Below are 27,977 nucleotides of genomic sequence, written 5' to 3'. Positions count from 1 at the left end.
CATGTCAGATTAATGTGCGTAGGGGGTTACGGGTCGGTCCTCTGCGTACACAGAGGAATACTTAACGAGAAACAGATTGGGACGTCGCCCCCATCTCTTCCCTCTATCTCTACCTCCCAACACTCACGGGCGTTATTTTCAGGGGCTTTAGTTGCAGCCACTGCTGTCGTCAAAAAAAAAAAAAAAAAAAAAAAAAAAAAAAAAAAAAAAAAAAAAAAAAGATTTATGCATCGTACAGCGCCTCGCCTACCATTCCAGGTCTCGTAACGTTTATTACGTTGCAACAAGTCGTCGTTATCCAGCAGAGTTAACGAAAGGATTCAAGATCCTGTTCTTCACGAAATCGGACAAATATGCTAGTCAATATAACGCCAAAGTACGCCAACCACAAAAAAGTTGCAACATTCTTTTGTTTGTGGTTTCATGCCAGGTTGGGTCTACTCTACATCGTACTAAAAGTTAGACAAGATTCAAATATGGGAAAACTTCAAATTTCGAAGTTGAACATTTTCCACTGCGTTTTAAAACACTAACTTCCAGGTTTTATGATAAACCAATAAATCTTGCATTTTTAGGGCCAATTTTTCAAATGAAATGGTTGCCAGAGATATTGAATCACCCATTATACCATATCTTTTTTTTTTTTTTTTTTTTTTTTTACATTTTCACCCCAAACAAGGCACTTTGGTGTAGGGGGCTACTATCAGGGGCAGCAACTACTGGGGCACTATGTTGGGATTTGGCTAGCAAGAGGTCTGTTCACGTTACACTTGAACTTCTGCATATCAGTACAGTTAGGGAAGCAGGGACCTATGGCTATCCTACCCTACGTCATCTCTCGGCTACTTCTACAGAGTAGGTAAAAAATGTGCAGCAATTGAAAATATGAATGATACAACGAAAACGAAGAACAAGTGAAGCATGCATGGTCCCCCATGAGTGCACAGTGAACGAGGCAAAAAAAAAAAAAAAAAAGGACTAAGTTTAGCATTTGCACCCCCTCTCGATTTAACCCCAAAAATCTTCAGGGGACATCAAATCCTGGTAAAAATGAACAAACGGTGCAGCTTTAGGCCTTAATGTATGTAAATTTGACAGCTGCACTATGCAAAAAAAAAAAAAAAAAAATCCATCATTTGCCGCACCCTTCCTATTTAGCCCCCAAAGTTCCCAACGCCTTAACATATTTAAATTTGAGTTCAGCACCATGCAAAACTGATAATAAATAGACATACACAGAAACTTTTGGATAAATATGGTAAAATGGTTCCAAAAATGGAGTGTTTTTATTAGCCCTAAAAGAAACCCTGGAGCACACCCAAGAGTTATTGCGAAGTATAGACAAACAAAATTATATAGAAACCAGTTAATTACAACTTTTAAAAAGTTTTATAAAAATCCAAGGCATCAATGTGTTTTAATAAGCACAAAAAGTGTCAATTTTAGCCATTTTAACCCCAAAGGCACCCATAGGGGGGGAGGGCAACCGAAGTTTTCCCTGAAAATCCGTTGTTACTTTTTTTTTTTTACTCATATCATGTTTAATGTTTATGCAAAGTTTCAAAAAAATTCCAAGGCGTAGTTATTGAGAAAAGTGTGGACAGACGAACGGACGAACAGACAAGGGTGAATTTACAAGTCCACCCTCCTTTTGTCCGGAGGGAGGGGGACGGACAAAAAACACACACAAAAAAAAGAAGAAAAACATTAAGTACATATATAATTTCCACAACCAAAACGCAGTAGACTGATCCCAAATGAGTATAACTTAAAAGTACCCCCTCCCCCCAAAAATAAAAACAAATTACAACTTTTTTTTTTTTAGTGATTTTATGCCAGGTTGGCTCTACACCATTAAAAGTTGGACAAAATTTGTGCATGGGAAAGTTTCAAATTTTGAAGTGTAACATTCGACTTATACTTTTCCATTACGTTTTAAAATCCCAACTCGGTCAAAATTTAAAGATAAATGAGAAAAAACTTGTCAGGAAATGATAAAAATCATTTTTATTAACTTTTTGTCGTTGTAAGTCCAATATTTCACTAAAAAGCCTTATCAGGGTAATAAGCCCAGTTCGTAGTTTTTTGTTATATATATTGGACTTACAATAACAACAAAAATGTAAATAAAAATGATTTTATCATTTTCCTGACATTTAAAGTTTTCAAATATATCTTTTAAATTTTATTCAAAATAAATCTCTTCTAAAACTGTGCGACTACCTTTTTACTACATTTCCCCCCCGCTCGAAGCTGGAGCGAAGCACACGTGAAATAACTGGACAGCATGCACATTTAACTTTTTTCTTCGCCAAGGAATTATCTCCTTCATAAAATAAAGACTTATTACCCTGATGAAACTATTTTTAGTGAAATATTGGACTTACAAAAAAAAAAAAAAAAAAAAAAAAAAAAAAAAATTTTTTTATAATTTTCCTGACATTTAGAGTTTTCTAATTTATCTTTAAATTTTATTCAAAATAAATGTCTCCAAGGAGTGTGACTATTTTTTTTTTTTTACTTCATAATTCGGTCAGTTTTCATGATAAATGAATAAATCTTGCATTTTTATCCATGTTTTCAGGGCCAATCTTTCACATGACATGGTTGGCAGCGATCAACCATTATACCATATCTATAGTTATTTCTACCCTATTTCCTCAGCTATTTCAACAGAGTGGGCCAAAAATCTGCAGCAATTTCGGTATAGATCCCAGGTTATATGATGTGCATTTGCTATTAAAACCTGGTGCCCTTGAAGATAAGAGGAGGGTGTTCTGCTTTTTTTTTTTTAGACCATTCTGTTGTGTTGCACTCAACCCGATTCACATAGAACTAATAAAGAAAGATATCCGTTTTATTTATATAAAGAACTAGGTGTTGGGAGGCGCCGGCGTTGCCCGGTGGCAAAATACGGTTAAATAAAAAAATAAATTTAAATACATATAAAAGTGAACGTGTGTGTGTGTGTCTACATTTCATTACGCAATAACTGTCAATTTTAAGTCTACAGACTCAAAATTTGATATACAGGGTACTGAGATTTGGGAAAATTTTTGTGATCAGTTTTCGGCCAGAAATTTGGCTGTTAAGGGGGTCAAAGTTCAACGATTTGACCTTTGAGAACTCTACCAAACTCCTCCGCAAATTTTGGGTCTAAACACTTGAAATTTTAGATATAGGTTCCTTGGACATGGATCTAACTTAACTTGATTTGAGCCCAAAACAATAAATGTTAAGGGGTCATAATAGGGGTCAAATTTAAAAAAATTGACCGCTTTTTTTTTTTTTTGCTCAACATATACCTCCAAACACCCGGGCAACGCTGGGCTGAAATGCTAGTAAATAAATAAAATAAAAAACCAAAAAAAAAAAAAAACCGTAAAATCCCACATGTATATAGATTGAAGGCGCACAAATCCTAAAAGTTCAGAACACATTTCGATGCAACATTGCGGCAATGGGATAGAGGTTGGAGCTTGGCCGATAGTATGTGACTTATTAGAGTTGAGATTCTTTTTGTGTAAGAGGTGGAGACTCTAGTGGTACTGGCCAGGCTAAGTAGTTAACGACACGAACAAACAATCTGGAAGTGCCAAGTTCGAATCCAGTTCGTTTCTACAGAAACACTTTCACAGCAGATTAAAAAATAGCTAAAACTATTACTCTTATGGAGAGAGGGAGAGAGAGGGGAAGGACAAAGACACGGAAAGGGAGAGACAGAGAGAGGGGAGGTCAGACACGAGAGAGGGAGGAGGTAAAGATATGGAGCGGAGAAAGGATGGGGAGGGGCAAAGACACGGAGAGAAGAGAGAGGGGGTAGGCAATGACAAAAAGAGGGAGAGAGAGAGGGGGGCTAAGACACGGAGAAGAGAGAGAGAGAGGGGGGGCTAAGACACGGAGAAGAGAATGAAACGTAAGAGGCTACTATTTGAGGTTGTGTCTAACGAGGAACTGTGGGGAGTTGAGGAGCGGGATGTCTGTTTAAATTACATCTAAACTTCTGTGGGTTAATGCAGTCATGGAAGCAGAAAATAGGGAATTCCACTGAGAGGAGAGAAAGAGAGAGAAGAGAGAAAGAGAGAGGAGGTGTCAAAAACATGGAGAGAGAGAGGGGGGTTAAAAACAGGGAAAAGAGAGAGAGAGAAAGAGAGGATGTCAAAAACATGGAAAAGAGAGAAGAGGTGTCAAAGACACCGAGAAGAGAGAGAGGGCGTGTCAAAAACAGAAAGAGAGAGAGAGAGAGAGACAGGGTGTCAGATATACGGAGAGAACAGAGAGGGGTGAAAGATAGTGAAAGGAGAGAGGTGGAGACAGAGAGAGGGGGAAGTGGGGAAAACGATGAGAGAGACAGAGAAAGAGAAGTTAGTAGTTAGGAGGAGGTAAAAAGGAAAGTAGGTTCGATCCAGATTGATTATCCGATTTCTGAAAAATGTCGGCGTCGGAATGAGTCAGACTTCGGTAAAAACAAAAATATAATGCAGGGTAACAATCTGATTTATGTAGATTCATTCGGCTGGTAGATTATTTTAGAGATATCAAGTTTACGTTTGGTTTCAAGTTCAATCCTAATGGAAAATCCTGGTTTATATATATATATATATATATATATATATATATATATATAAAGAGAGAGCACGCACTCTTGTATAAACTTCTTTAAATTCATTGGATGCTTTACTTCTGAATATTCTTTAAAAAAAAAAAAAAAAAAAAAAAAAAAAAAAAAAAAAAAAGAAAGATCGTTTTAGGTACTGGAGTATAGTCACATTTTTATGATTCAGATACCCTAAAAATTTCCGATTTTTCAGAAACAGAATAATCGTCCGAACACTAATATATATATATATATATATATATACACACAAATGTAGTGAAGTAAAAACTCAATATTCTTTCAAAAAGTGCTCAATACATATGTAAACTTTTTATAAGTAAAATTATTAAGTGTTGGGACAATTTTAGGTAATCAGAATCGGAAAAAAGGAGTATTTTCCGATGCCAAAAACGATTCTTTGTATTTCGTTTATTTGTTTTCGTATATAATACTCACTTGGCCATAGCTTGTATTAATGATAAAATAATAAATATTTGCTGGTTTTAAACTCAAAGTAAAACATCTTCAACAAGTTTTTTACGTTTGCGAAAATAGATGCAGTTTTGGGCCCTCCCCAAATAACAAAAACAATTTAGAAATTTTAAAGAATCAGAATCGGAAACGTAGAAGAGAATCGGTAATTGCATCGGAATCGGGGAAAATATTGGAATCGTCCCATCACTAATACATACATAAAAACATGAGAAAAGGCCCTATGCGGATCAATCTACAATTCAACGATGTCAACTCTCCCATAAGGAGTTCAATATTTTTTTTCTTTTACAAAAGGGTTATCACTTATCAAGGCCTAAAGCTCCATCGAGGCTAAGGTTAAAGAATGTAAAGTGGTCAGCGTGACAACAGCATTGAACCTTTTATGCAAACATGTTGTAGCTAGCTGGAAAACAGGCCCGTGGTACAGAGTTCCACAGCAGGAACAGTTTTAGGAAAGAAACTTTGTTCATGGAATTACTCTTTAGATTTAGGCACATATGGAGACTGCCTAAATCTACACACACACACACACACACACACGTCGATTTCGACGTATGAGATTCCGCCACAACAACTAAGTTGTTCAGAAATCCACACAGATTTGTTTATAGTGGTGAAGGCTTTGTGTCGAACCAACCACACTTTTTGATATTACTACGAACCTCCGTCAGTGCAGATAGCTGCCACAGGACAGAGTATTCAGTAGACCGCAGGGTTTTACATCAGAATTTCCTTCTCCTAGATGCAGGTCTTAACGAAGACTGGGGGTGCATCTCTCCCAGTGACTTAATGTGCCTCCAGATACCAACATGGAAATTTCTACGACTCGGCACAATCATGTTGACATACCGTTTGTCGTCAGATCACTGAAGTTAAGCAACGTTCAGCCTGGCCAGTACCAGATGGGTGACCATTTGGGAAGTTTAGGCACTGTATGAACCGTGCCGATATATATTTCTTCAGAAATATATTTTCTTATAATATATACCAATTTTTATTTAAGAAGCTCGATGTAATTACAAAATGACAAAACTATACTCCAAAATTCATGATGTTGACCATCTTATAATTTATTCCTTTAATTCAGTTGACATTAAGAATTGTAAATGTCAACTGAATTAAAGGAATAAATCATGAGATGGTCAACATCATGAATTTTGAAATATAGGTTTTTTATCATTTACTTCTTATATATATATATATATATATATATATATATATATAATATTATATATATATATATATATATACACACACACACACACACACACAAATTGTTTATGTAAAAGATGTTACATTTTATAGTTTTTATATAAATAATTTTTATATTAGTTTTCACATTTGCGTTCGAGCACTTTATTGATTTCTTTGCAATGCATTCTCCCGTCCTAATATATAAATATATATGTATATAGAAATCAATAAAGAAAGAAAATGACGATACAAAACTATATACTAATACATAGAGATTTATTCATTTATTATTTGTTAGGGGTGTATGGCAAATGGGAACACTTTATACCATGGTATTTCGAAGCCTTATACCTAACTATACCCATTATTATATTTTCGTTCTGGCTTTAATATCCTAAAAAATTGCAAAATTTCCACAACCAACCGCAACACGTTTCCTGGAATCCACATTTAAACTGGACGGAGAATTTATTTCTCACAAAGGAACTTCTATTTACTCGTTTTTCAAAAAAATATTTAGATATTGTTTGGTATTCAACAAGGACCTAAAAAAACTTTGCAAAACATCTTCACTCCCCTGCTTTGAAGAACTTTCTCCTACTGTATATTTTCTCTGTTGTATTCCCATTTTTTTTTTTTTTTTTTGACTTGACTATATTTTTATATTTTTGTACTTATTACGTCCAGGTTATTCCCCTATTTTTATTCTCCTATATACAATAACTTAGTATTTTTATACTTTTATCTATATATTAATACGATAGCGTGTGTGTTATTTTCTGTGTCATGCTTACGTCTGGATCGTTTACTTCCATTTCTTCTCATAAATAATTTTACCAAGAATTTTTCATAAGTTTTGGTTTTGCTTTCGATTATAGCTGATAGCACTTAAATAATCTATTTTTTTAATAAATATTTTTTATCAAAAATTATTTTGGTTTCGGTTATGGCTGAAGGAACTCAAGTTATATTATTTTGGTTTCGATAATTCAAGCTAATGCACCCAAACAAATCATATGGATATTTATTTATTTTTGAAATTGCAACTTTATAAAATAAAAATCGATAGAACATTAACTATAATAATATATACGAAATCTGCAAGAATTAAAATATCATATTTAAGCGTCCTTTACGACCGGGCTTTGCCGGGCGTAGTGCTAGCTTAGAAAAATACTTTTGTAGTTTCAACAAAAAAAGCTACAATAATATCAGAGCGTCTCCATTTACACTGAACATCTACAGAATGCCAACATCAATATATTACATATGAATGAGTCCCCTGTGGAATTTCCACAGGTCCTGCTAGTTATCTATTATTGCTCTATAATTCTTATATCTATTTATCCCATAGTCCTTTGTATTTTCCTTTATTCTACCGTCTTTTTATCCTCTAGTTTACTCATGTAAAATTTTTTTTTTATAAATTGTATCCCTTATAATTTATCCCCCACATGTATTACATTACTATTATTCCTTATAATTTATATTTCTTTCCAGTACTGTTTTAATTTCAGATACCCCCCCCCCTTCGAAAATATACCTACATAGCATAAACCCCCTAGTTTCATAACTATAATCCATTAATACATATTAAATAAGCATCTTCTTTCAATTAACTTACCATATATTCTTCCCGAGAGTTTAATCACGCACATTGTACACCACATATCAAAGCCACCATAGCAGATACGCTATACACCTACCTGCATTATATAATAAAAGCTAGACTCCTCTTATAGCATAGAGATCAATTTAGTTTCCCAAACAGCATCAATATTTTATTACGCTCCTAATGTAGCTATAGCTAGACGTCGCATCCCTATTATGTTACCTAGCATCTTCACTACTCTTCTGATGAGAAGCATTAGGCTTCGAAATGCCATGGTATAAAGAGTTCCCACTTAACCTACATTGATGTATACGATTGCTGAATAAATATATATTAGCATATAGTTTTATACCTTTATTTTGTTTCGTTATAGATTTCTATATAAGCATCTTGGAGAACGAAACTGACGGGAAGAGAGCCAGAGAAAGGATAAGGATATTAGATCGGATGTGCAGGGCAATGGATGTCAACAGCACCACCGGACTCTGAAAACAAGTAATGGACCGAAGCCTATGGAGAACACTAACCATGATTTTATTTATGGCATGAATATGCGACGACACCCGAAGAAGATATAAGCTATAAAACAATTTGTTGAGCTTTGCATTATACCTATAAGTCTCCTCTTAAATAATCGATTTTATTCTCTTCTTTAATTCCCCCATATACAGGGTGACCCCCCCCCCAAAAAAAACGGACCCCAACTCTAATTAGGCCCCGTTTCTTAGTGTTTTGTTCGAATGAAATGAAACTTTGGTCATAACTAGTTTATTATATTCAAGACATCACATCAAAACACTAGGGTGTTCGGCCTTTTTTTCTCCGTTCTACAGCATAAGCTCTAGATGGCCTCCACTTAGCTTTTGTTTTTTTGGGGTCACCCTGTATAAGAACAAAGAATTAATAAAACGTTAAAACCCCCTTTAAGAAGATTTAACATTTAATTTTCAAAAAGGAGACCAAGTATATATATATATATATATATATATGAATAATTTAAAAAAAGGCACAAAAGATTGACACAAAATCACGCATACAAAACTCACACACTCAAGTATAGATAAACTGTCAAGCGCTGAAATATATGACGTGTATTTTCCAATGACTGAATTAATACACAATTCTTTTATTAAATGAAAAAAAAAAAAAAATTAAAGTGTACTTATATTCAATTATTTATTTGCTGATTTGCGTTGTATACGAACCCACAGTTTCATTGTTGCTCGTTCGATTATCCGAGGAAAATACACCTACGCACTCACCCACCCACGAGCACCTGATTACATCGGGAAATCAGAAAAAAGTCAAAGGGTTTCACTGTAATATCCCGATTTAACGACTTCTTTGTCATTGAGCGATACAATAACGTTTGTAAACTTGAGTTTTGATTTAATGTATTTTTGCTTATTTAGTTTAATCTACATATATCCACACACACACACACACATATATATATATATACATACACACATATCTTTATATATATATATGTATATCTTTATCAATCCCTCTCATATATCTCCCTAAAAAGTATACATAAAAATCCATTGGTTTTCATTTCATAAGGAACGTGTTTGCTTCATCAACTCGAACACAACGAAACTAATAGCGTAAACACACACACGCTAACTTACGTACTTGCATGACATGTCGAAATAAGTATGAATTCCGCAAATTACGAAAAATGATCCAATAGAAAAATAATTACAAATACATATAAAATCTATTGTACGTTTTAATGTGGAAGAGTTGTGCGACCAATTCAGTACGAAAAGCAGTTTTTTCGTACTGAATTGGTCGCACATCTCTTCCACATTAAAACATAAATTAAGGATCCGTTAAGCCAACTCATTCCAGAACGTAGTAGTGGATGATTTTTTTTTTCATTTGTTTAAAATACATCTCTCACTTACTGGATCATCTTTCGTAATTTTTGGAATTTATACTAATTACGACATGACACGTAAGTTTTGGTTTAAAAGATCACCAACATATACAAGCACCAATGATACATATATGACAATGAGAGTTTGGAATTTGTTTTGGGTTTGTTTTTTAGTTTTGTTTTTTAGTTTGGCCTTTTTTTCTCAAATTATCTCTACAATTATATAAATGTAACTGTGTGTGAGAGAGAGTGAGAGTGTGTGTGTGTGAGAGAGAGAGAGAGAGAGAGTGAGAGACAGACAAATTTCCCTATATATTCCGAAACGGTTGAACAGATTTTCTTTAAAATTTACACAGCATTTGTGTATAAGTTTGGGAGTAATCTTAGTTAAGTGTTGTCTCAGAATAGCCCCGATAATTACCGATAATCGAAACCGCTATTTTAATTTATCTATCAACGGTAAAACCATTTTTTCCATGTCGCCGCTTAACCACAATGATAGAACAACGGGCCGTGAAAATTCTACTGTGGGTAATTTGATAGCATTTTTTTTTGTTTTTTTTTGTTTTTGCATGACGTAGTCTGTAGGTTCAACCTTTGCACATAAATTTCTTAAGGTTTTTTTTTTTTTCGTTGATTGCAAAAAAGTTTATATAAAACAATTTTATAAAAGAAACAGTAAATTCTCAAGAATGCAATGTAGAATAACATTTTGGACTAAGTTATTGCATTTAATTTCTCGGATTTCGATGACAATAAAAATATGAGTGAAATATTCATTCGTTGATCATCATTCAATCCCGGGAAACGTCGGGTCTCTCCGCTAGTAGTCATAATTTCGAATCTCGAGTTTTGATTTAATTGAAATCGAAATGAAGGGAGAGAAATACGTACCCCACCCCAAAAATAAAAGAAAAAAATGCACTTACTGATCCGCGCTATTTTTTAAATCGTATTTCCAAGTTTAATTCAAGTTTTTTTTTTTTTTTAATTCAATTGTAAGGTTACAGTACAGAATAGGTACAAAACACCCTCCTCTCCCCATGTTAAGAATGGCTTTTTAAATAAGGTTATTTCAGCACGGGTCAATAAGTGCATGAATACCGAAAATAAAAACAAAAAAAAACAGACATGCACACACGTGATGTAACCAAGAGGAGATTCGAATTGAAAACAAATAATTGAATGCGATCTAAGTAAGCGGGTGCGACGCGATTTCATTGCCACCCCCGAGATTTTTTTCACTTGGAACAGGTTCGATAAGTTCGTTGCAAAAAACGATGCGATTGCAATTAAATAAATGTTTTTAATATAACAAAGTTAACTACGATAAAGCTAGCGTAGGAAGGAGAGATATAAAGACAGGTAAACAGACAGATACATCGATAGAGAAACAGATGCAGGTGATTGAGCACTGTTTGTGAATTGAATATTCACTTGACATTCCTTCCTTCGGAGAAGGCTGAGTCAACCCACCTAGGGATGAATGCCATCGGAATGACACAAACACAGACAGAGAGAGAGAGAGAGACAGAGACACAGAGAGACAGAGTGACAGGTAGAGAGACAGGTAGAGAGACAGAGTGACAGGTAGAGAGACAGAGTGACAGGTAGACAGTGAGAGAGAGGGAGAGCGAAAGAGAGAGCGAAAGAGCGAGAGAAAGAAAGAGCGAGAGAAAGAAAGAGCGAAAGAAAGAAAGAGCGAAAGAAAGAAAGAGCGAAAGAAAGAAAGAGCGAAAGAAAGAAAGAGCGAAAGAAAGAAAGAGCGAAAGAAAGAGCGAGAGAAGAGAGAGAGATAAAAATATCAGGTCGATGCAAAAAGTTTTTACCGATTTGTAAAGGGCATTTTAAAACGATTGCAATTTATTTTATGCATATTATTACTTAAAACATATCGTCATGATTAATTTATATATATATATATATATATATATATATATATTTACATTATTCAAGCATCTTTCATATTTTCTCACTCATGTTGATCCAAAAATGACTTGTCAGCAGAAATGGAGTAATCTTCCATCATGATAATGCTCGTCCTGGCACAACACTATTGACCAAAGATCTCCTAGGAGTTTTTGGGTTGGTAAATTTTTCCTCATCCTGCATATTCCCCTGATCTAGCTTCCTGGGATTATTAAATATTTCAAAGAGATCTAGATCGCCTAAAGTTAACATCATGAGAAGGGACAGAACACGACTTGGATTCATTCCCCCCCCCCTAAAAAAAAAAAAAAAAAAAAAAAAAAAAAAATTTTCAAACGGCATTTAAAAGCTCGTTCATAGATGGGATCAAGTTAAAGAGAGCAATTTTTTTTTTTTTTTTCAGTCTTCCGATCTGGGAGGTTTTGAAGTGAATTAGGTTTGTCAATGTGGGGAAAACCCTTCATATCAGACAATTGCTATTTATTTAGACACTGCCAGAGTGCCCCCTTTTTGGGGGAGCTGGGTTCCCACCCCTCCCACATTAAAAAACGACCTTGTGTCTAATTTGATTTCGTGGGGGAAGGTACAGTGCCAACAACGCTAAAATAAATAAATAAAAGTTATAAACTAGTTCTGTTTTACTTATTAATTAATTATTACACGGGTAGTGGTTTCAATCCTACCCAAAGCCGGCCAGAGGCTTACTTGGCCAAAAACGTGGCGAGACGACAACAACTATGCAGTTAGGAGATTCAGAGTTCCTATCCCATCGTGGTTACCACTTGATGAAGGCCAGAGGAATAGTTGGCTGAAACGTCATAAAACAACTAAGAAAGATGAGGATAACAGTTTGCAATAAACAAATTAATAAATAATATTCATCTCAATAATGAATTCCAATTAAATAATTTATATAATCTTTTCTCCCGATTTTTTTTTTTTATAGGGGTAGGATTAGAGGTGAGGTAGACATAAGATATTAAGATTAAGAGATAACAAAAAAAATCGCTTACCGTGAACGTTTTGTTGCCGGATCCTTCATGACCATAGCTTCCTTTATTTCTCCAAATTTTCCAAAGTACTCCCTGAGACCATCTGTAAATTAAAAGATTAAAAAAAAAAGGGTTATTATGCTGTCGTAAGTTTCGGACATTGAATTGCGAGTGTGCTGTAAATTACATACGACAGAATATTTCAGGACTTTTAAGCTAATCGATTTCTATGACGGGAAGTTCAGTTTGGTAATCAATATTTGTGTATGTGTGTTCGGACCTATGCTCTACCGTGGATGTGGGAGTGAGTTAATTGGATGACTGCATGCGGACAGATGTAAATACACACACACAAACAAAAGCTAGTTGGAAAATATACCCGGTAAACCAAGTGTAAGGAGATTCAAACAATTGCGCTTAAATATAAATATATATATATATATATATATATATATATGCGCGCACGACATCACTAAATTTGGTTGTTTGCGGTAAGTAGAGAAATATATACATATGTGGGGGGCATACATAGCACGCATATATACATAGCACGCACACAATATATACATACATTACACACACGCACAACATATACATCACATACACATGTACACACATCACATATACATCCAACAATTAGTCTGCTGACCGACGAAAAGACGGTAGAAATTCTTCTCTTTCATCTCAATTATCCAATCTTGCAATTTACTTTCAAACTTCTGAAATCTAAAGCTAACGAAGTTATCGTTGTATGGGGTCATTAATAAGGACTCGGCGTTGTCCAGGATTACACAAGGTTTCCTTAATCCATTTGCATCCATCACTTGACGTAATATTATCGATTTTATTTATTTTTATTATAATTTGCATTCACCGTATTCAATTATGTGGGTTACGGTCTAAATATATATGTAGCAATTATTGGGTGAATGGCAGCGTACGTATCGAGACATTTACTGAAATCATTTAATGAAGCATATCCCCCCCCCCTCGTGAATAAATTTCAATTTCCAGTTATTTAAAAGGGGATTTAGGGGGTGGGGGTGTAAGAGCATTTTTAGGGGAGGGGTGCATAATAAGAATTCAAATATTGCAGATTTGCATTAAATTTGATCCAGAGTCACAATACAATCTGAATTTCTTAAGATTAAAACATTGAATGTCCGACATTTTATTGAATAAAAATCATTAAATGGTTAGTGATCAAAATTGGAATAAGGATTCCAGACAGAGTTTAGCAGCAGCATATACTGATTTTATTCTTTGTAAAAAAAAAAAAAAAAAAAAAAAAAAAAAATTTCTATAAAAGCAACAGTAGGTTCTCTACAGTGCAATGCGGATTACAATGTATTGTGGATTATGTCACTACGGGGAGGTTTGTGCAACTATCGGATTACAGAGGCAATCATATCGATTTTATTACAAAATAGATTTCACCGATTTCGATAACAATAAAACTGTTGAACATTCGTTGATCCTCATGCCGGACAACGTTGGGTTTCCCTGCTAGTAGAAACCCGGGATATATAATAGAAACCCGGGATTAATCTGTTCCGGGGTTGGGATCGTAAGGTGAAATCGCCGTATGGCGGGGCCAAAGCACAATTTTATACAGTACATATTAAAAATTAGTAACAAAATACAATACACATGTATATAATACACATGTATATAATCAAATAACATAACACTGTAACGTGGGGCAAATATCGTAACCAGGGGCCGGAAAGACATTGTATTCCAAATCGTAACTTGGAAAAAAAAAAAAAAAAAAACTATCCTAGGGCCACCATATCCCAAAGTTCTAATATATATATATATATATATATACACACACACACATATATATATATATACACACACACATACATACAGGGTGACCCCTCCCTCAAAAAACAAAAAAACAGGACATTCAATTGTTTTTCTGAGCATTTTACAGTCAACGGAGAAAAAAGGTCAAAGACCCTAGTGTTTTGATGTGATGTTTTGAATATAATAAGCTAGTTATAACCAAAGTTTCATTTCATTCGGACAAAACACTACGAAACTGGGCAAATTAGAGTTGGGGGACATTTTTTAGGGCCACCACATTATATATATATATATATATATATTACAGTTTTAATAGAATTTTCACATTTTCTCAACATTTTATTGGATTTTATCCACATCTTTTTCTCCACATACACGCACGCAATTAAACCAAAGTTAATTTAATCAACATTTGTTTCTATAAGGCTTTTTCCTATATATTTTATCTGGCCTGGGTGCCTGGCGTTGCCCGAGTGTTTGGGTGTGTTTGTTGAGCAAAAAAAAAAAAAAAAAAAAAAAAAAATGTGGTAATAGGCAGGCTCGATCCCGTACCGCGAAGAAGGAAAAGAACGTGAAAAAAAGTGACGTCTTTGCCGTTGCGCCCATTGCCAAACAGGAAGTTTGGAACTTAAATGTTTAAATTAAGGCCAGTCAATCGAAAAGAGGGGATGACTTTCCAAAATATCGGCGAAAAAAGCGACCCATCCCTGTAGAAAAGTGCAGAGTTGAGGATGAAAGAATTAATGTTTTTAACCAATTTTTTCTATATTTGTCCGCCGAAGGGTCGAACTTCAAAAGGATTACGATCTCGTGAAAATCCGTCGCTTCTGTCAAAAGTTTTAGGCAGACATACAAACGTACATACATACATACATTTAAACAGACAGGCGAGATATATATTATAGATAATAAAAAAAGAAAAATACATACTAAAATATTCCTCAGTGCTAGGACGGAGTTGGAATCAAAGTTTTGTTCAAACAGAATTGTTTTAATTAGTCGCTAGTAACATACAAAAAATGTCATGCGTGGGTTTGATGAAAGGGTTTCGGTGGAACGACCAAAATTCGAACTTGGCGTACCCAGATTTTCAATCCGTAATGTTAACCACAGGTGGAGGTTGTAGTCGTGGTATTATTAATAGTACTACAACTAAAATTATCTTTCACAGTATGGTGTTAGACCTCCACCGCCACTTTAATTTTATATCACTCGCAATCGGAGGAAAGTACACCTATTTTTCTTACGTATACTTTGCTTATGAAAAAAAAAATTGTCGGGTCATACTACCCCCCCCCACAACAGTTTTGGCGCGCAAGTGATCACAGCCGATAACCACATAGAAGTTCGAACTCTGCACGGCCGATTATAACGGTCGCGACGGTATTCTTCAGGTCAGATGCGCACCCATCTCATTATAGATGGGACGTTAAGTAAATAATAAAAAGGCCGTTGTGGTTCCTTTTGAAGTAATCGTTTTCATCAATTAGAATTAACAGATTTCGTGTAAGTAAATAAATAAGCTTAATTTTCAAACAATTATCGGAAATGCTTATTAACGGGGGTTCGTTTTGGTTAGGCGGGCAGCAATCAGCAGGATTACGGACGGAATAATTAAGAAAAATTAGCAGCTCTATGTTCGATATATATATATATATATATATATATATATATATATATATATATATATATATACGTACAGCACCATCACGTGGACACACCGGTTCTCGCCAGATCACCGAAGTTAAGCAACGTTGAAACTGGCCAGATTGGGTAACCATGAGACTAGGCGCTATATGGATCTTCTGAGAAGGTTGGGCTTGGGGCCAGCACCTGCATCCCGAAAATAAATAAGAACTCTATAAAAGCATCTACAAAGTCATAGATGGCTTATGCCCCTCCAGGGGCTCAAGGATATATATTTGTTGGCGTTTTTTTTAGCAATATTAACCACTTTAAAACGCTGTTATTTTTATTTTTTTTCCGCTAAAAAAAATTTTTTTTTAAAGAGCTATAAGCTCATATATATATATATATATCTCGCCCTTATTTTCCATGAGACGTACTTATTTACTTTTATATATGCACACACACACACACACACGTTTAAGTAAAATTCCGGCATTGCGAATAACTCAAACTATTTAATTATAATTTAGAATCACCATCAGTTTTGTAGCTTTTTATTTTTATTTTTCTCGTTTCTGAGGTAAGTCAACCCTGGAGTTTCCGAAGGAGAAGGGGGAAGAGATTACGTCATTATTCCAATAATACGAAATGTGATTTGCCTTTAGCGAAAAAGTCGCGCGCACGCACGTACACACAAACAAACACAATTACCAGAACTTTTAAAATTGATTTTTAATTATATATATATATATATATATATATATATATATATATATATATATATATATATATATATAAATAAATAAATAAATAAAAGGTACCAATTTATTCTCCCTTTAGACACAAGGTCAAGCGTGCATTTGATGAAAGTTGTTTCGATGGAACGAACAACATTCGAACTTAGCAACCCAGGTTTTCAGTCTGTATCGTTAACCACTTAGCCAACAATAATAATTATAATAATTATAGCGACTATTATGCTTATTACCACCATTAATACTATTACCACAGTCATCTTAGTTGCCCTTACCACAACTAATTATTATTTACGATTGCTATTCAATATTATTAGTATTACCGCTATTATTTTTATAGTTATAATTATTACCACGGTGTTTTGTATCGTAATTACCATCGTTATTAACATTACTCATACAATTATAATCATCATTACCACGGTTATTTTCACTGTTATAATTATTACCAAGGTTAATTGCATCGTTATAATTACCATTATTATTAATATTGTTCCCACGATTATAAAATCACTATTACCACTACTATTTATTATTATTATTACCATGTTTTTTTTAAAATTATTACCAAGGTTATTTGTAGCATTATAATTATCATTACTATCTATATTACTCATTCAATTATCATTTTTACCACTATTATTTATTATTAAATACGGTTATTAAAAACGGTTGTTTTTATTGGGGTACCACGGTTAATTGTATCGTTATAATTACCATCATTAACATTACGCCTACAAGTATAATAAACGTTATTGCCACTACTTGTTTATATTATTATTACGGTTATTTTTATCCTTATAATTATTATTATTATTATTACTATTAAAAGAAATTTTCGTACTATTATCATAAGGATAACTATTACCACTACTATTCATAAATATTACTACTAATACTGTATTTACAAGTCGAAGTAGTCGAAGTCGACCCGTGATTTCTTTTATAAATAATTGTCCTTTATAGATCGGAGACGCTAGGAAGAACGATTTCTTATCGTTCCACCAAGTGCGCGCCTCGACCACAAGCGAACGAAAAAAGAAAGAAACAGAGAAAGCACTACCCGCGTACGGATCGACGACCTACACTGAATGTTTTATTTAAAAGAAAACCTTAACCCTCGACCCACCAAAAGAATGAGGGGGGGGGAAGAAATGACCTATATACATGGGCATCGTTGCTTTACCCTACCGCTATCACCACAAGTGAAACGCGTCGACCCCCACAACATACACGGATAGGTAAAAGATTGCCATTTTTAAAGATTAACGGCTTTTCCCGTATCTGTACTTACCCCAAAACAAAATTTTTCATGTGTCACTCTCTCCAAGCATTTGTTTTTTGTAAAAAAGTAATAACCCCCCCCCAAAAAAAAACAAACACACACAGGAGAATCTTTATCATGCACCTACCCGTCACCGAACTAAAATGTCATATTCCAAAATAAATTGACCAAGGTTTTTTGTTTTTAGTTATAAAAATAATTAAAAAAAAAAAAAAAAAAAAAAAAAAAAAAAAAAAAAAAAAAAAACACTTATTTTATTATTGGAATCCTTTTCGAGATGAGCAATTTATACATTTATTTAGTCCGTAAACAAATAACTTTCACGTGATTTTTGGAATATGATATTTCAAATTTTAAGTGTAAGCGACGGTTTGTTTTGGTACGCCATATTGTTTTAAATAAAGGGATACAACTAAATTCGAACTAAAGAGATCAAAATCAGCCTTGCAATGAATACAATTTACTATTACAATCGTAAAAAAAAAAAAAAAAAAAAAAGAAAAGAAAAATCTTTGTATTAAAAAAATGTACTTTATCAATTTACGTGATTTTTGTAATATGGCATTTTCGTTCCGTCTCGGGTACGTGCATCAGAACAATTTTTTCTGCATTTTTTTTTTTTTTTAATTAGGTGAAATTCTGTACAGCAACCAACATTTATTATCGGCCTACACACTCAACAACGGTATAAGCATGCGTAGTATCAAAGTCGCTATTATCAGTATACAGTATAATCACGTTGACACGCCGGTTCGTGTTAGATCAACTAAGTTAAGCGATGTTGAGCTTGTAAGTACTAAAATGGGTCACCATTTGGGAATAGGCGCTGTATGTGGCCGAGATCTCTGCTTATCTCTGCTGTGTTTCCAGTCGTCTTAGACTCATTTTCACTTGAATCACTGTGCGGATTTAGAAAAGCGTGGTTTGTGATTGCGCAACGTCTGCTTTACAATCGCGAAGGCACTCTTACAAAGGGGCATCCATTGTTTCTAGAAACTGGACGGGCGTTTACAATATTACTATCATCTGCTTTTTTTTTTTTTTAAGACTTTTTTAATCCCTGTTACTTAAACCAGTGGACCAAGAGCAGGTGAACATAAATGCAGACATTTTAAAACCGCAAAGTATTTACTATTCGACAATCTAAATGCGTTCAAGTTCTATTCACATTGCGAAGGATCAAAAAGTAATTTATCTTTTTGTATGTTTTGCTTCCCTTCGAGAACAAAATGTGACACAAGGTCATTTTTAATGTGTGTGTGGGGGTGGGTGGGGGCAAAACCAGCTCCCAAAAAGGGACACACTGTCAGTAGGCAAAAACAAAAAATTGCTTTAGTATAGAAGAGTTTCCCCCATACACTGACTAAGGACAAAATAACAAAAAGTGTAGCTTCAGAACAGATACTACACTTGGATCTAAGCCCGAAGGAAGATATTTATCTCTCTCCCACCATGAGAGGATGTGACAAGGTCGGAAGGTGGGAAAATGAGTTAGTACTCCAAAAGGAGCATTTCAGCCTTGCAAAAATATGCCAGAGTAGCCTCGTCAGCATTCCCTTGTGAGGGCGCCTTAGACAACAAGCGATAAACTTGTTCCTCCTGAAAACCGGGAGGCAAGGCCTGGGAGGGTTAACTTCCTAGGGTTACACAGAACATTTTGCACCAGTCCGACAGAAACACACACACACACGTCTAGTTTCTGTCGGACTGATTGTTGAGGCGGGAACCTCAACTAATGTTCCTATTTACAATGCCTCCCCACGGAACAGAGCTAGACACCAGGGTCGTTTTTTTAACGTGGAAAAAGAAACAAACATTAAAAATTGTCTCAGTCGTGAAGGATTGCTCCTCCACTGACAGAATAAGAAATTGAAGTATAACATCTGAAGAACAGATACTACACTTTCATTATGAAGTTAACAGACCGAAAGCCAGATACCATTATTATTATGTACACACTAGGAATTCTCACAGGTCATCATCAGAGATTGCTTACTACCAACAACCGGGTGTTCCCTGGAGTCTGGGTAACAATATATCTCCCCAGATTTCCAGTACTACTCTGCAGCTCCTTTCGCTCACCATTGCAAAAGATTTTGCATCATCGCAACAGACGCTTACCATCGACTTCTTGCTAGCAATGACCACTGGTTATCACTTGAATTTGAGTGGCAATAGGTCCCCATCCTCTTCGCACATCCAGTGGAGGTCTGGTTGGTGTTTTCTCTCTGTCTTTCCATCTTTCTCGACTACTTAGTGCGATGCCAGTCGATGCCGACGCTACAATTTGTATCCGTGTGTGCGTGAGGTGGGGAATAGTTAACTAACAATTTTGCGGTCTCGGTTTTCTCGGTTTCGTGTGGCGTTTCTCTATCTTTCCATTTTACTTCTGTTGCAATTTCTATAAATGGCCGGTTAGCGTTTTAGCCAACAATAGTGGATACATTAAGTGAATATTTACATGATCGAATGGTTTACGAATAAATAGAAATTCATTCTGATGGATTCAATGTCGTAATTAAATAAAAAAATAATAATAAAAAAACAAAACAAAAAAAAACAATTGTTCCGTTTATCGCATTTTTTTTTTTTTAATTCCAATAAATGTTCGGTTGGTAACAAGTAATTCGAAATGATTCAATGTGCAATTAATTTAGAAAAGTTAGGTAGCAACTAAATCACGCGTGCGCGCACAAAATGGCCGTGCAATTTTATTAACGGAGAGAAATCAGAAGAAGCAGATTCAATGAAATTATGAAAATTCTTAACTATCATTTGATTTTGCGGCTTCTACGCGGACGGAAACTGCTATTCCTGCTGTGGAGGTCTTCAATGTGTAATAAATTCTTAAATGAATAAGAATTCAATGTTATTATTATTACACAATGCGAGTATAAGGATGGTGGTAGGAAGAAGGGAGGAGGAGGGAGAAGACAGTGCTATGGATGCAAGTGGGATGTTTTGCGTTTTCCGTTTTTTTTTTTTCCTTTATTTGTTTTGGATACAGAACATGGTAAAGAAAGAATAGAATCTTTGTAAGAAAAAAAAAGGGGGGGGAGAAACGGGGGAAAAAAGAAAGAAAAGAAACGATCTTTTCTCTCGATTCAATCCAACCCACGGCTGCCACCTTTCGCCTTTGACAGGTTTTCTTTTTAGGACAAAGATTGCCAATGTCCTATATTTTATAAGGATCTCTCTCTCAAAGCAGTCGTTTTGTCATTCGGAAAGGAATGGAAGGAAAGAAAGCGGGAGACAGAGAAAGCAAGAGGGACGAAAAGAAGAAAGAGAAAAGAAACACAAAAAAACAGCAAGGAAAGAGAAAAAAAAAATAGATGAAAAAGAGGAGGGGAAAGAGAAACGAAAGGGGTGGAGGAAAAAAGGCGGGCAAAAGAAAAAGGGGGGAAAGAAAAGTGAGAAAAAAGAAAAAGGAAAAAAGAGGAAAAGAAATTAAAAAGAAAGTGAAAAAATATGAAATCTTTTATTTGTTTTTTACTCTTCCAAACAAAGAATTTAACAAATTTCTATGAAATAACATGACAAACATGTTCACGACAAACCGAAAACAAATATCTATAAAAAAAAAAAAAAAAAAAAAAAAAAAAAAAAAAAAAAAATCAATAAATTTATTTTGTTCAGTTATTTGGCCTTTAAGAGTCAGTTTAGTCGAAATGAACGCCGATATAAACTATATGCAACATATTGTTTTAGCTGCTCTACTTTTTATAGTACTGAGCACTTTGGGATTCACTAATACTATCTATTATCACAAACAACCAAATTCGGTTCCATCCAACATACAACTGAAATTGTTGGCCTGAAGAATCCGTTCAATCCGATTCGAATAAATTATTTCCAGAAAATAAGCTTTTATTTTTCACGTTTCTCACAAAAAAAAAAAAAAAAAAAAAAAAAAACGAATTGGTCGACCATAGTCGCGGGCAACTCGAAGGCTCCCTTTTTTATCAGCAAAGAAAAGAAACTAATTTTTTTCTTATTGATTTTTATAGGTCTGATGGTGTGTGGCCAATCTGTATGATTCAACGAAAAACGTGTAAGACGTACCACACAGCAAATAAAATATGAATTCTGAAGGTTTATATATATATATATATATATATATATATATGTATATATGTGTGTGTGTGTGTATGTTTTTACTTGCCTTCCCACGAGAGCAGAGTTAGACACAAGGTCAGTTTTTAATGTGGGGGGGGGGCATCTCCCCAAGGAAGGGTACTCTGGTTAGTAACATAGTATCAGTCACGAAGGATTTCTTTATTAACAGAGACCAAAAAAGTGTAGTGCAGCACTGCAGCATCAGAACAGATACTACACTTTGATCTTGACCAAAAGCAAAAGGCAACCCTTTATATATATATATATATATATATTAGTGAATGAATGACAAAAGTCTATATTCCAAATTTCATGATGTTGACCATCTTACAATTTATTCCTTTAATTCAACTAACACTTACAATTCTTGACAGTATCTGTTTCGTAGCCCAAAATCAATCACTTAATTATTCTATCAATCAGTGAATTTATTTTGCCTTTAATTCATTAGAAGAAATAGCAACAATCAATTCGTCAAAAGAAAATAAAGTGCGTTTTGACGTGATTAAAATCCGAAAATTGGAAGAGAAGCTGTAAATACCTTATATGTTTACATTATGCTATTTCGAATATATATATATATATATATATATATATATATATATATGTGTGTGTGTGTGTGTGTGTGTATGTATACACACACACACACACACACACACACACACACGTCAGCATAAAAAAAAAAAAAGGTGCTAGGGCACTTATTGATCCGCGCTATTTTTTTAAATAGTATTTTCAAGTTTAATTAATGTTAAACGATATCTGTTTTTATTAAATCGTTATATGAAAGTACAGATTTGGTACACAACACCCTCCCATCCCCATGTTAAGAATGGCTTTCTAAAGATTATTCCAGCACCGATCAATACGTGCATGAGTACTAAAAAAAAATGACTATCATTTTTGAATCTAGGTATTATTTAGACCTATTTTCTGAAGCCAATTGGCACAAGGCCATTTTACTTTGGACGCTCACGAGGAGCCAATATATACACCAGATAATACACCTGACGAAGCAAATCGAACGTATTGGATCAGAAAAAACAACAAAAAAAAAACAAACATAAGTGATTGAAATACATAATTATCCGTCGAGTTATATTTTAGTAGTAGTAACGAGCTGCAAGTACATTGGCCAGTCTTCGGTGGGCTTTGTCACTCGTTGGTGATGGCTTAGTTATCCGAGCAGGCCTAGACTTTCACCTGTCGAAACCCTCAGCTGTACAAAATTTGTAGACTTTGTCCAAAGAGAATACGAGTGCAAAATACTTAAGACATCAATGGTTATACTAAATCTTAATTGGTGACATAACGTTTATTACGATTAATAAATTACTTTATTCCGTTTGCGAACACAAAATAATTACCTTTAATAATTAGCAAATATTAAGTGAACACGCGAGTGCGCGCGCGCACACACACACACACACACACAATTAACCAGTCGATATTGCATAATGCTAAGAGTACTTGCTAATGGGTTAGGAGATCGGTGTTCAATCCTTGGTAGTCAAACCAAAGACTCGGAAAATGATATCTAATGCCTTTTTGTTAAATGCTGAGTATAAAATAAAGATAAAAAGTGGAGTAGGCCTGGAAAAATACACCTAAAAAAAAAAAAAAGAAAAAAAAAAGAGCCTTCAGGTCGCCCTCGACTATAGTCAGCCACTTACATATTACTTACACGTACAGTTATATATATATATGTGTGTGTGTGTGTGTGTATTTAGACATATCACAAACATATAAACATAATTTGAGTAAAAACGTTTCAATTATTTATAGAGTGTACACTTGTAACTATAATAAGGCAACTGAAACTGTCCCCACCCATCCCTTAAAAAATAATTAAAAATAATGGTACTAGTCTTGGCGAGTATCACAAATTGGCTATGAAGAGTCAAGGAGGATGAAAAGACCCAGCAAGGAGAGCACTATTCAGACCGCCACTAGAAGAATGTAGAGAGTACTTAGATAGTACTTGGAGAGACTTATTGCCACTCAGACTCCAGCGAAAGCCAACAGTCATTACTAGCGAGAAATAAATGGTAAATGGCTGTTGCTATAAATCGAGAGTGATTGAAATCTGGGGAGACTTGTTTCTAAGACCAGGGGGTATCATTTGTTTTTTTGTCAGTCAAAAATCACTGATAATGACGTGAAAAAACTCCTAGTGAGTAAATAGATAAACAGTGCATGTAAGAAAACTGAAATTACAGCAAATTTTATACCCCGCCCCCCCCCGATAAATACAAAGAGTACTAGGTGATGGAAGGATTATTGTCATCCAAATTCCAGTGAAGATCAATGATCATTGTTAGTGAGATATCAATGGTAAGAACTGTTGCGATAATGCAAAAATCATTTACAAAACTTATTGAAAAAAGTTGCACTGCACAATCACGTTGACACACTGGTTCTCGCCAGATCACTGAAGTTAAGCAACGCTGAGCCTGGCCAGTACCAGATGGATGACCATTTGGGAAGGCCAGGTGCTGTATGTAGCTTCTGGGAAGATTCGGCGACGGGTCAGTACCCTCACCCCGAAAAAAGAACTCCTCACTATTAAAGCATCTACAAAAGTTGTGGATGGCTTATGCCCCTACAGGGGCTCAGAGCTATGGATGCATGGATTGAAAGAAGTTAAGCGTACTGGATATCTGAGGAGTAATCTTATCGAAACTCCTGGGAACACGAGTGCTTTTTATCAATGAGTAATCCTTGATGATGACCAGTGTGAGAACTCCTAGCGAGTACAAATAAAAATACAAATAAAATAATAACCCCCTTTTTATTTAAAATTTTGGCTAAGGTACACAAAATCACTCCGGAAACTTAGACCCTTGTCCTATTAGTCAACAGTAGAAATATAGACTTTGGAGAATCTTATTACAAAAATTGTATTATTCCAGAGTACGTACTGAACAACAAATATATATATATATATATATATATATATATATATATGGTAGCCTCCTTCAGTCTTGACAGATAATGGATACCCACTGTAAGGGTGCCTGTGCATGGAATTTTGTGACAAGAGTTGCACAATCTCCAACCACAACTCTCCCGAGTTCAGCATTGTTGAATACCAGAGGTTCGGGAGGACTGGGAAACAATGTCGAGATAAGCGGAGAGCACATGCAGTACCTACAATTGCCAAATGGTCATCTGTTTGGTGGTAGCCAGGCTCAATGTTGCTTAATTTTGGTTATCTGATGAGAACCGGTATGCCAACGTGTTTATACCATATATAAACACACACACACACACACACACACAGTGTTGGGACGATTCATCGGAATCAGAAAAATCTGAACTTTTGAGGGTATCGGTATCAGAAAAATGTGTGCTAAAAACGATTCTTTTAATTCGCATTTTATTTGATTTTGTTTCAAGCAAACACGTTTACTGCTAATAGTACTGATAAAATAATGAAAATCTATTGATTTTAATAAACAAGTGTATTTTTACGTTTGAGAAAATGTCCGCACTTCTAACATGTGTTTTTATGGTAATCGTGAAAAAAAAAAAAAAAAAGTTAAATATTTAGAGATTTATAAAGAATCAGAATCGTTAATTGTATCGAAATCGGGGAAAAATATTGTAATCATCCCAACACACACATTAAATATATATATATATATATATATATATATATATATTACACACACACACATACATATATATATTATATATATATATATATTAGTAAGTTATAAAATATATATGGCGATTAAGCTACACAGAATATTCCGCGTTTCATCCACTCAAAGATTCTTCAGGATTCATAAGCCTGAAAATCCTAGAGTGGATGAAACTCGAAATATTCAGTGTAGCTTAATCGCCATATATATTTTATAACTTACTAACTAGCTCTACCTACGTACTGAGCACTGTTTACATATAAATTTATAGTTTTGTATATTAATTTATGCGAGTAAATGAAGTAGTTATATATAACTACTTCATTTACTCACATAAATACACACACACACACACATATATATATAATATATATATAATATGAATAAATGACAAAAGTCTATATTCCAAATTTCATGATGTTGACCATCTTACAATTCATTCCTTTAATCCAGTGGACATTCACAATTCTTGACAGTATCTGTTTCATAACACAACATCAACCACTTAATTATTATATCAATCAGTGAATCTGTTTCGCCCATAACTCATAAGAAATGGCAACACGCAATCCTTTAAAAGGAAATAAAATGCGTTTGGACAAGATTAAAATTCCAAAAATTAGAAAAGCTGCAAAGTATTGGTATATATATATATATATATATAAAAGTATTGGTATATATAAAGTATTGGTATATATATATATATATATAAAAGTATTGGTATATATAAAGTATTGGTATATATATATATAAAGTATTGGTTATAAGTAAGGCCAGTAGGTTCTTTGATATGACAGGGGCGCGTTCAAAATAAATGTTTGTTTAGAGCACAATTGAAGCATAATACTTGACTTTTACATTTTAAACTTTAATGCAAGCCATTATATATAAAAATTAATTTTATAAAATAAACAGTAGGTTCTCTACAGTGCAATGTAGACTACAATGTACTGTGGACTAAGTCAGTGGGGAGAAGCATATGTGAAGCTTCATCCTGGTGCACCGCGATGGTCCCTAAACTAGAGCAGGCAATCAATTAATTTGAAAAAAAAAAAAAAAAAAAAAAAAAAAAAAAAATGGCGATTCCACTGATTTCGATTACAGTAAAAATATGAGAGTTTGAAAAATTTGTAGCCATTACAGAGAACTATTTTCTCAAGTGAATCAACCCCCCCCCCCCGAGTTCTTCGGCCACAGGCTGACCTATCAGCTAACAGGGTGCATTGATTCATCGGACCTTCAGACAAGCAAACAAAACCTATCCTCTCTTGTCTGGTGGACAGGGGACGAGAGAGGATAGGTGTTGCTTGGCCTGACTGATTGACCGTGACGTTCCCTCAAGTCTTTTTAGAGAGTAAATGAATCAATGCGCCCTGTTAGCTAATAGCTCAGCCTGTGGCCAAAGAACTCAGAGGGGGCAATGATTCACTGGAGAAAATAGTTCTCTGTAACTGCTACAAGTTTGTTGATTCTAATTCCGGGCAACACCGGGGTCTCCCTGCTGGTTAAGTATAAAACCAAACTATAAAAAGAAAAAAAATATTGAGAGAGAGAGAAAAAAAAGTGACTCCCGAAGGGTGTGTGTGGTCTTAAGTTATTGCTTATAAGTGCGAGGCTATAAGAGTTTAATCTCTCAACAGATGAGGAGGAGAATGGGGAGGAGGACACATCAATAAGATAAACTTACTAAAGCATTTGGGATTTAGGATTATTACGAGCTCGAAATAAATTACGATCAGAAAATTAATGTACTTTTAAACGAAACTACAACGTCGCGTATTAAATCTGGTTGAACTTTATCATTTTAACGAATATAAAACAGATGTTAATAACCCCGACCCCAGATCTTTCATGATCACATCTTTTGTACGATAGGGGCGCGTTCGCAATTTTATATCTTCCTCTCGTTTACCAAGCACACTCGAACCATAATACTCGACTTGGCCTTTTGGTCAAGATCAAAGTGTAGTATCTTCCCCCAATCCCCATTAGGGATCGCCCTGCTTGTTTTCGGTTCCCCGGAAAACAG

The 27,977-nt window shown here is 34.7% G+C and overlaps 1 protein-coding gene across 3 annotated transcripts in view; it reads right to left on the bottom strand.

Annotated features, from left to right (window-relative positions):
• The window catches only part of LOC145255668 (RNA-binding protein Musashi homolog 2-like), a 709,158-nt gene that overhangs the window by 662,276 nt on the left and 18,905 nt on the right, over positions 1–27,977 (bottom strand). For all 3 annotated transcript variants that reach the window (XM_080114227.1, XM_080114229.1, XM_080114228.1), the window contains one exon: positions 12,726–12,807. In XM_080114227.1, coding sequence (XP_079970353.1) covers positions 12,726–12,807 — 82 coding nt within the window. The remainder of the gene's footprint in view (positions 1–12,725; positions 12,808–27,977) is intronic.

This window comes from Euprymna scolopes, chromosome 31 (assembly GCF_053919585.1).
Source record: "Euprymna scolopes isolate OS-2025 chromosome 31, ASM5391958v1, whole genome shotgun sequence".
Classification (NCBI taxonomy): Eukaryota; Metazoa; Mollusca; class Cephalopoda; order Sepiida; family Sepiolidae; genus Euprymna; species Euprymna scolopes.
The sequence above is the reverse complement of the archived record's forward strand: the minus strand, read 5'-3'. Positions and strand labels throughout refer to the sequence as shown.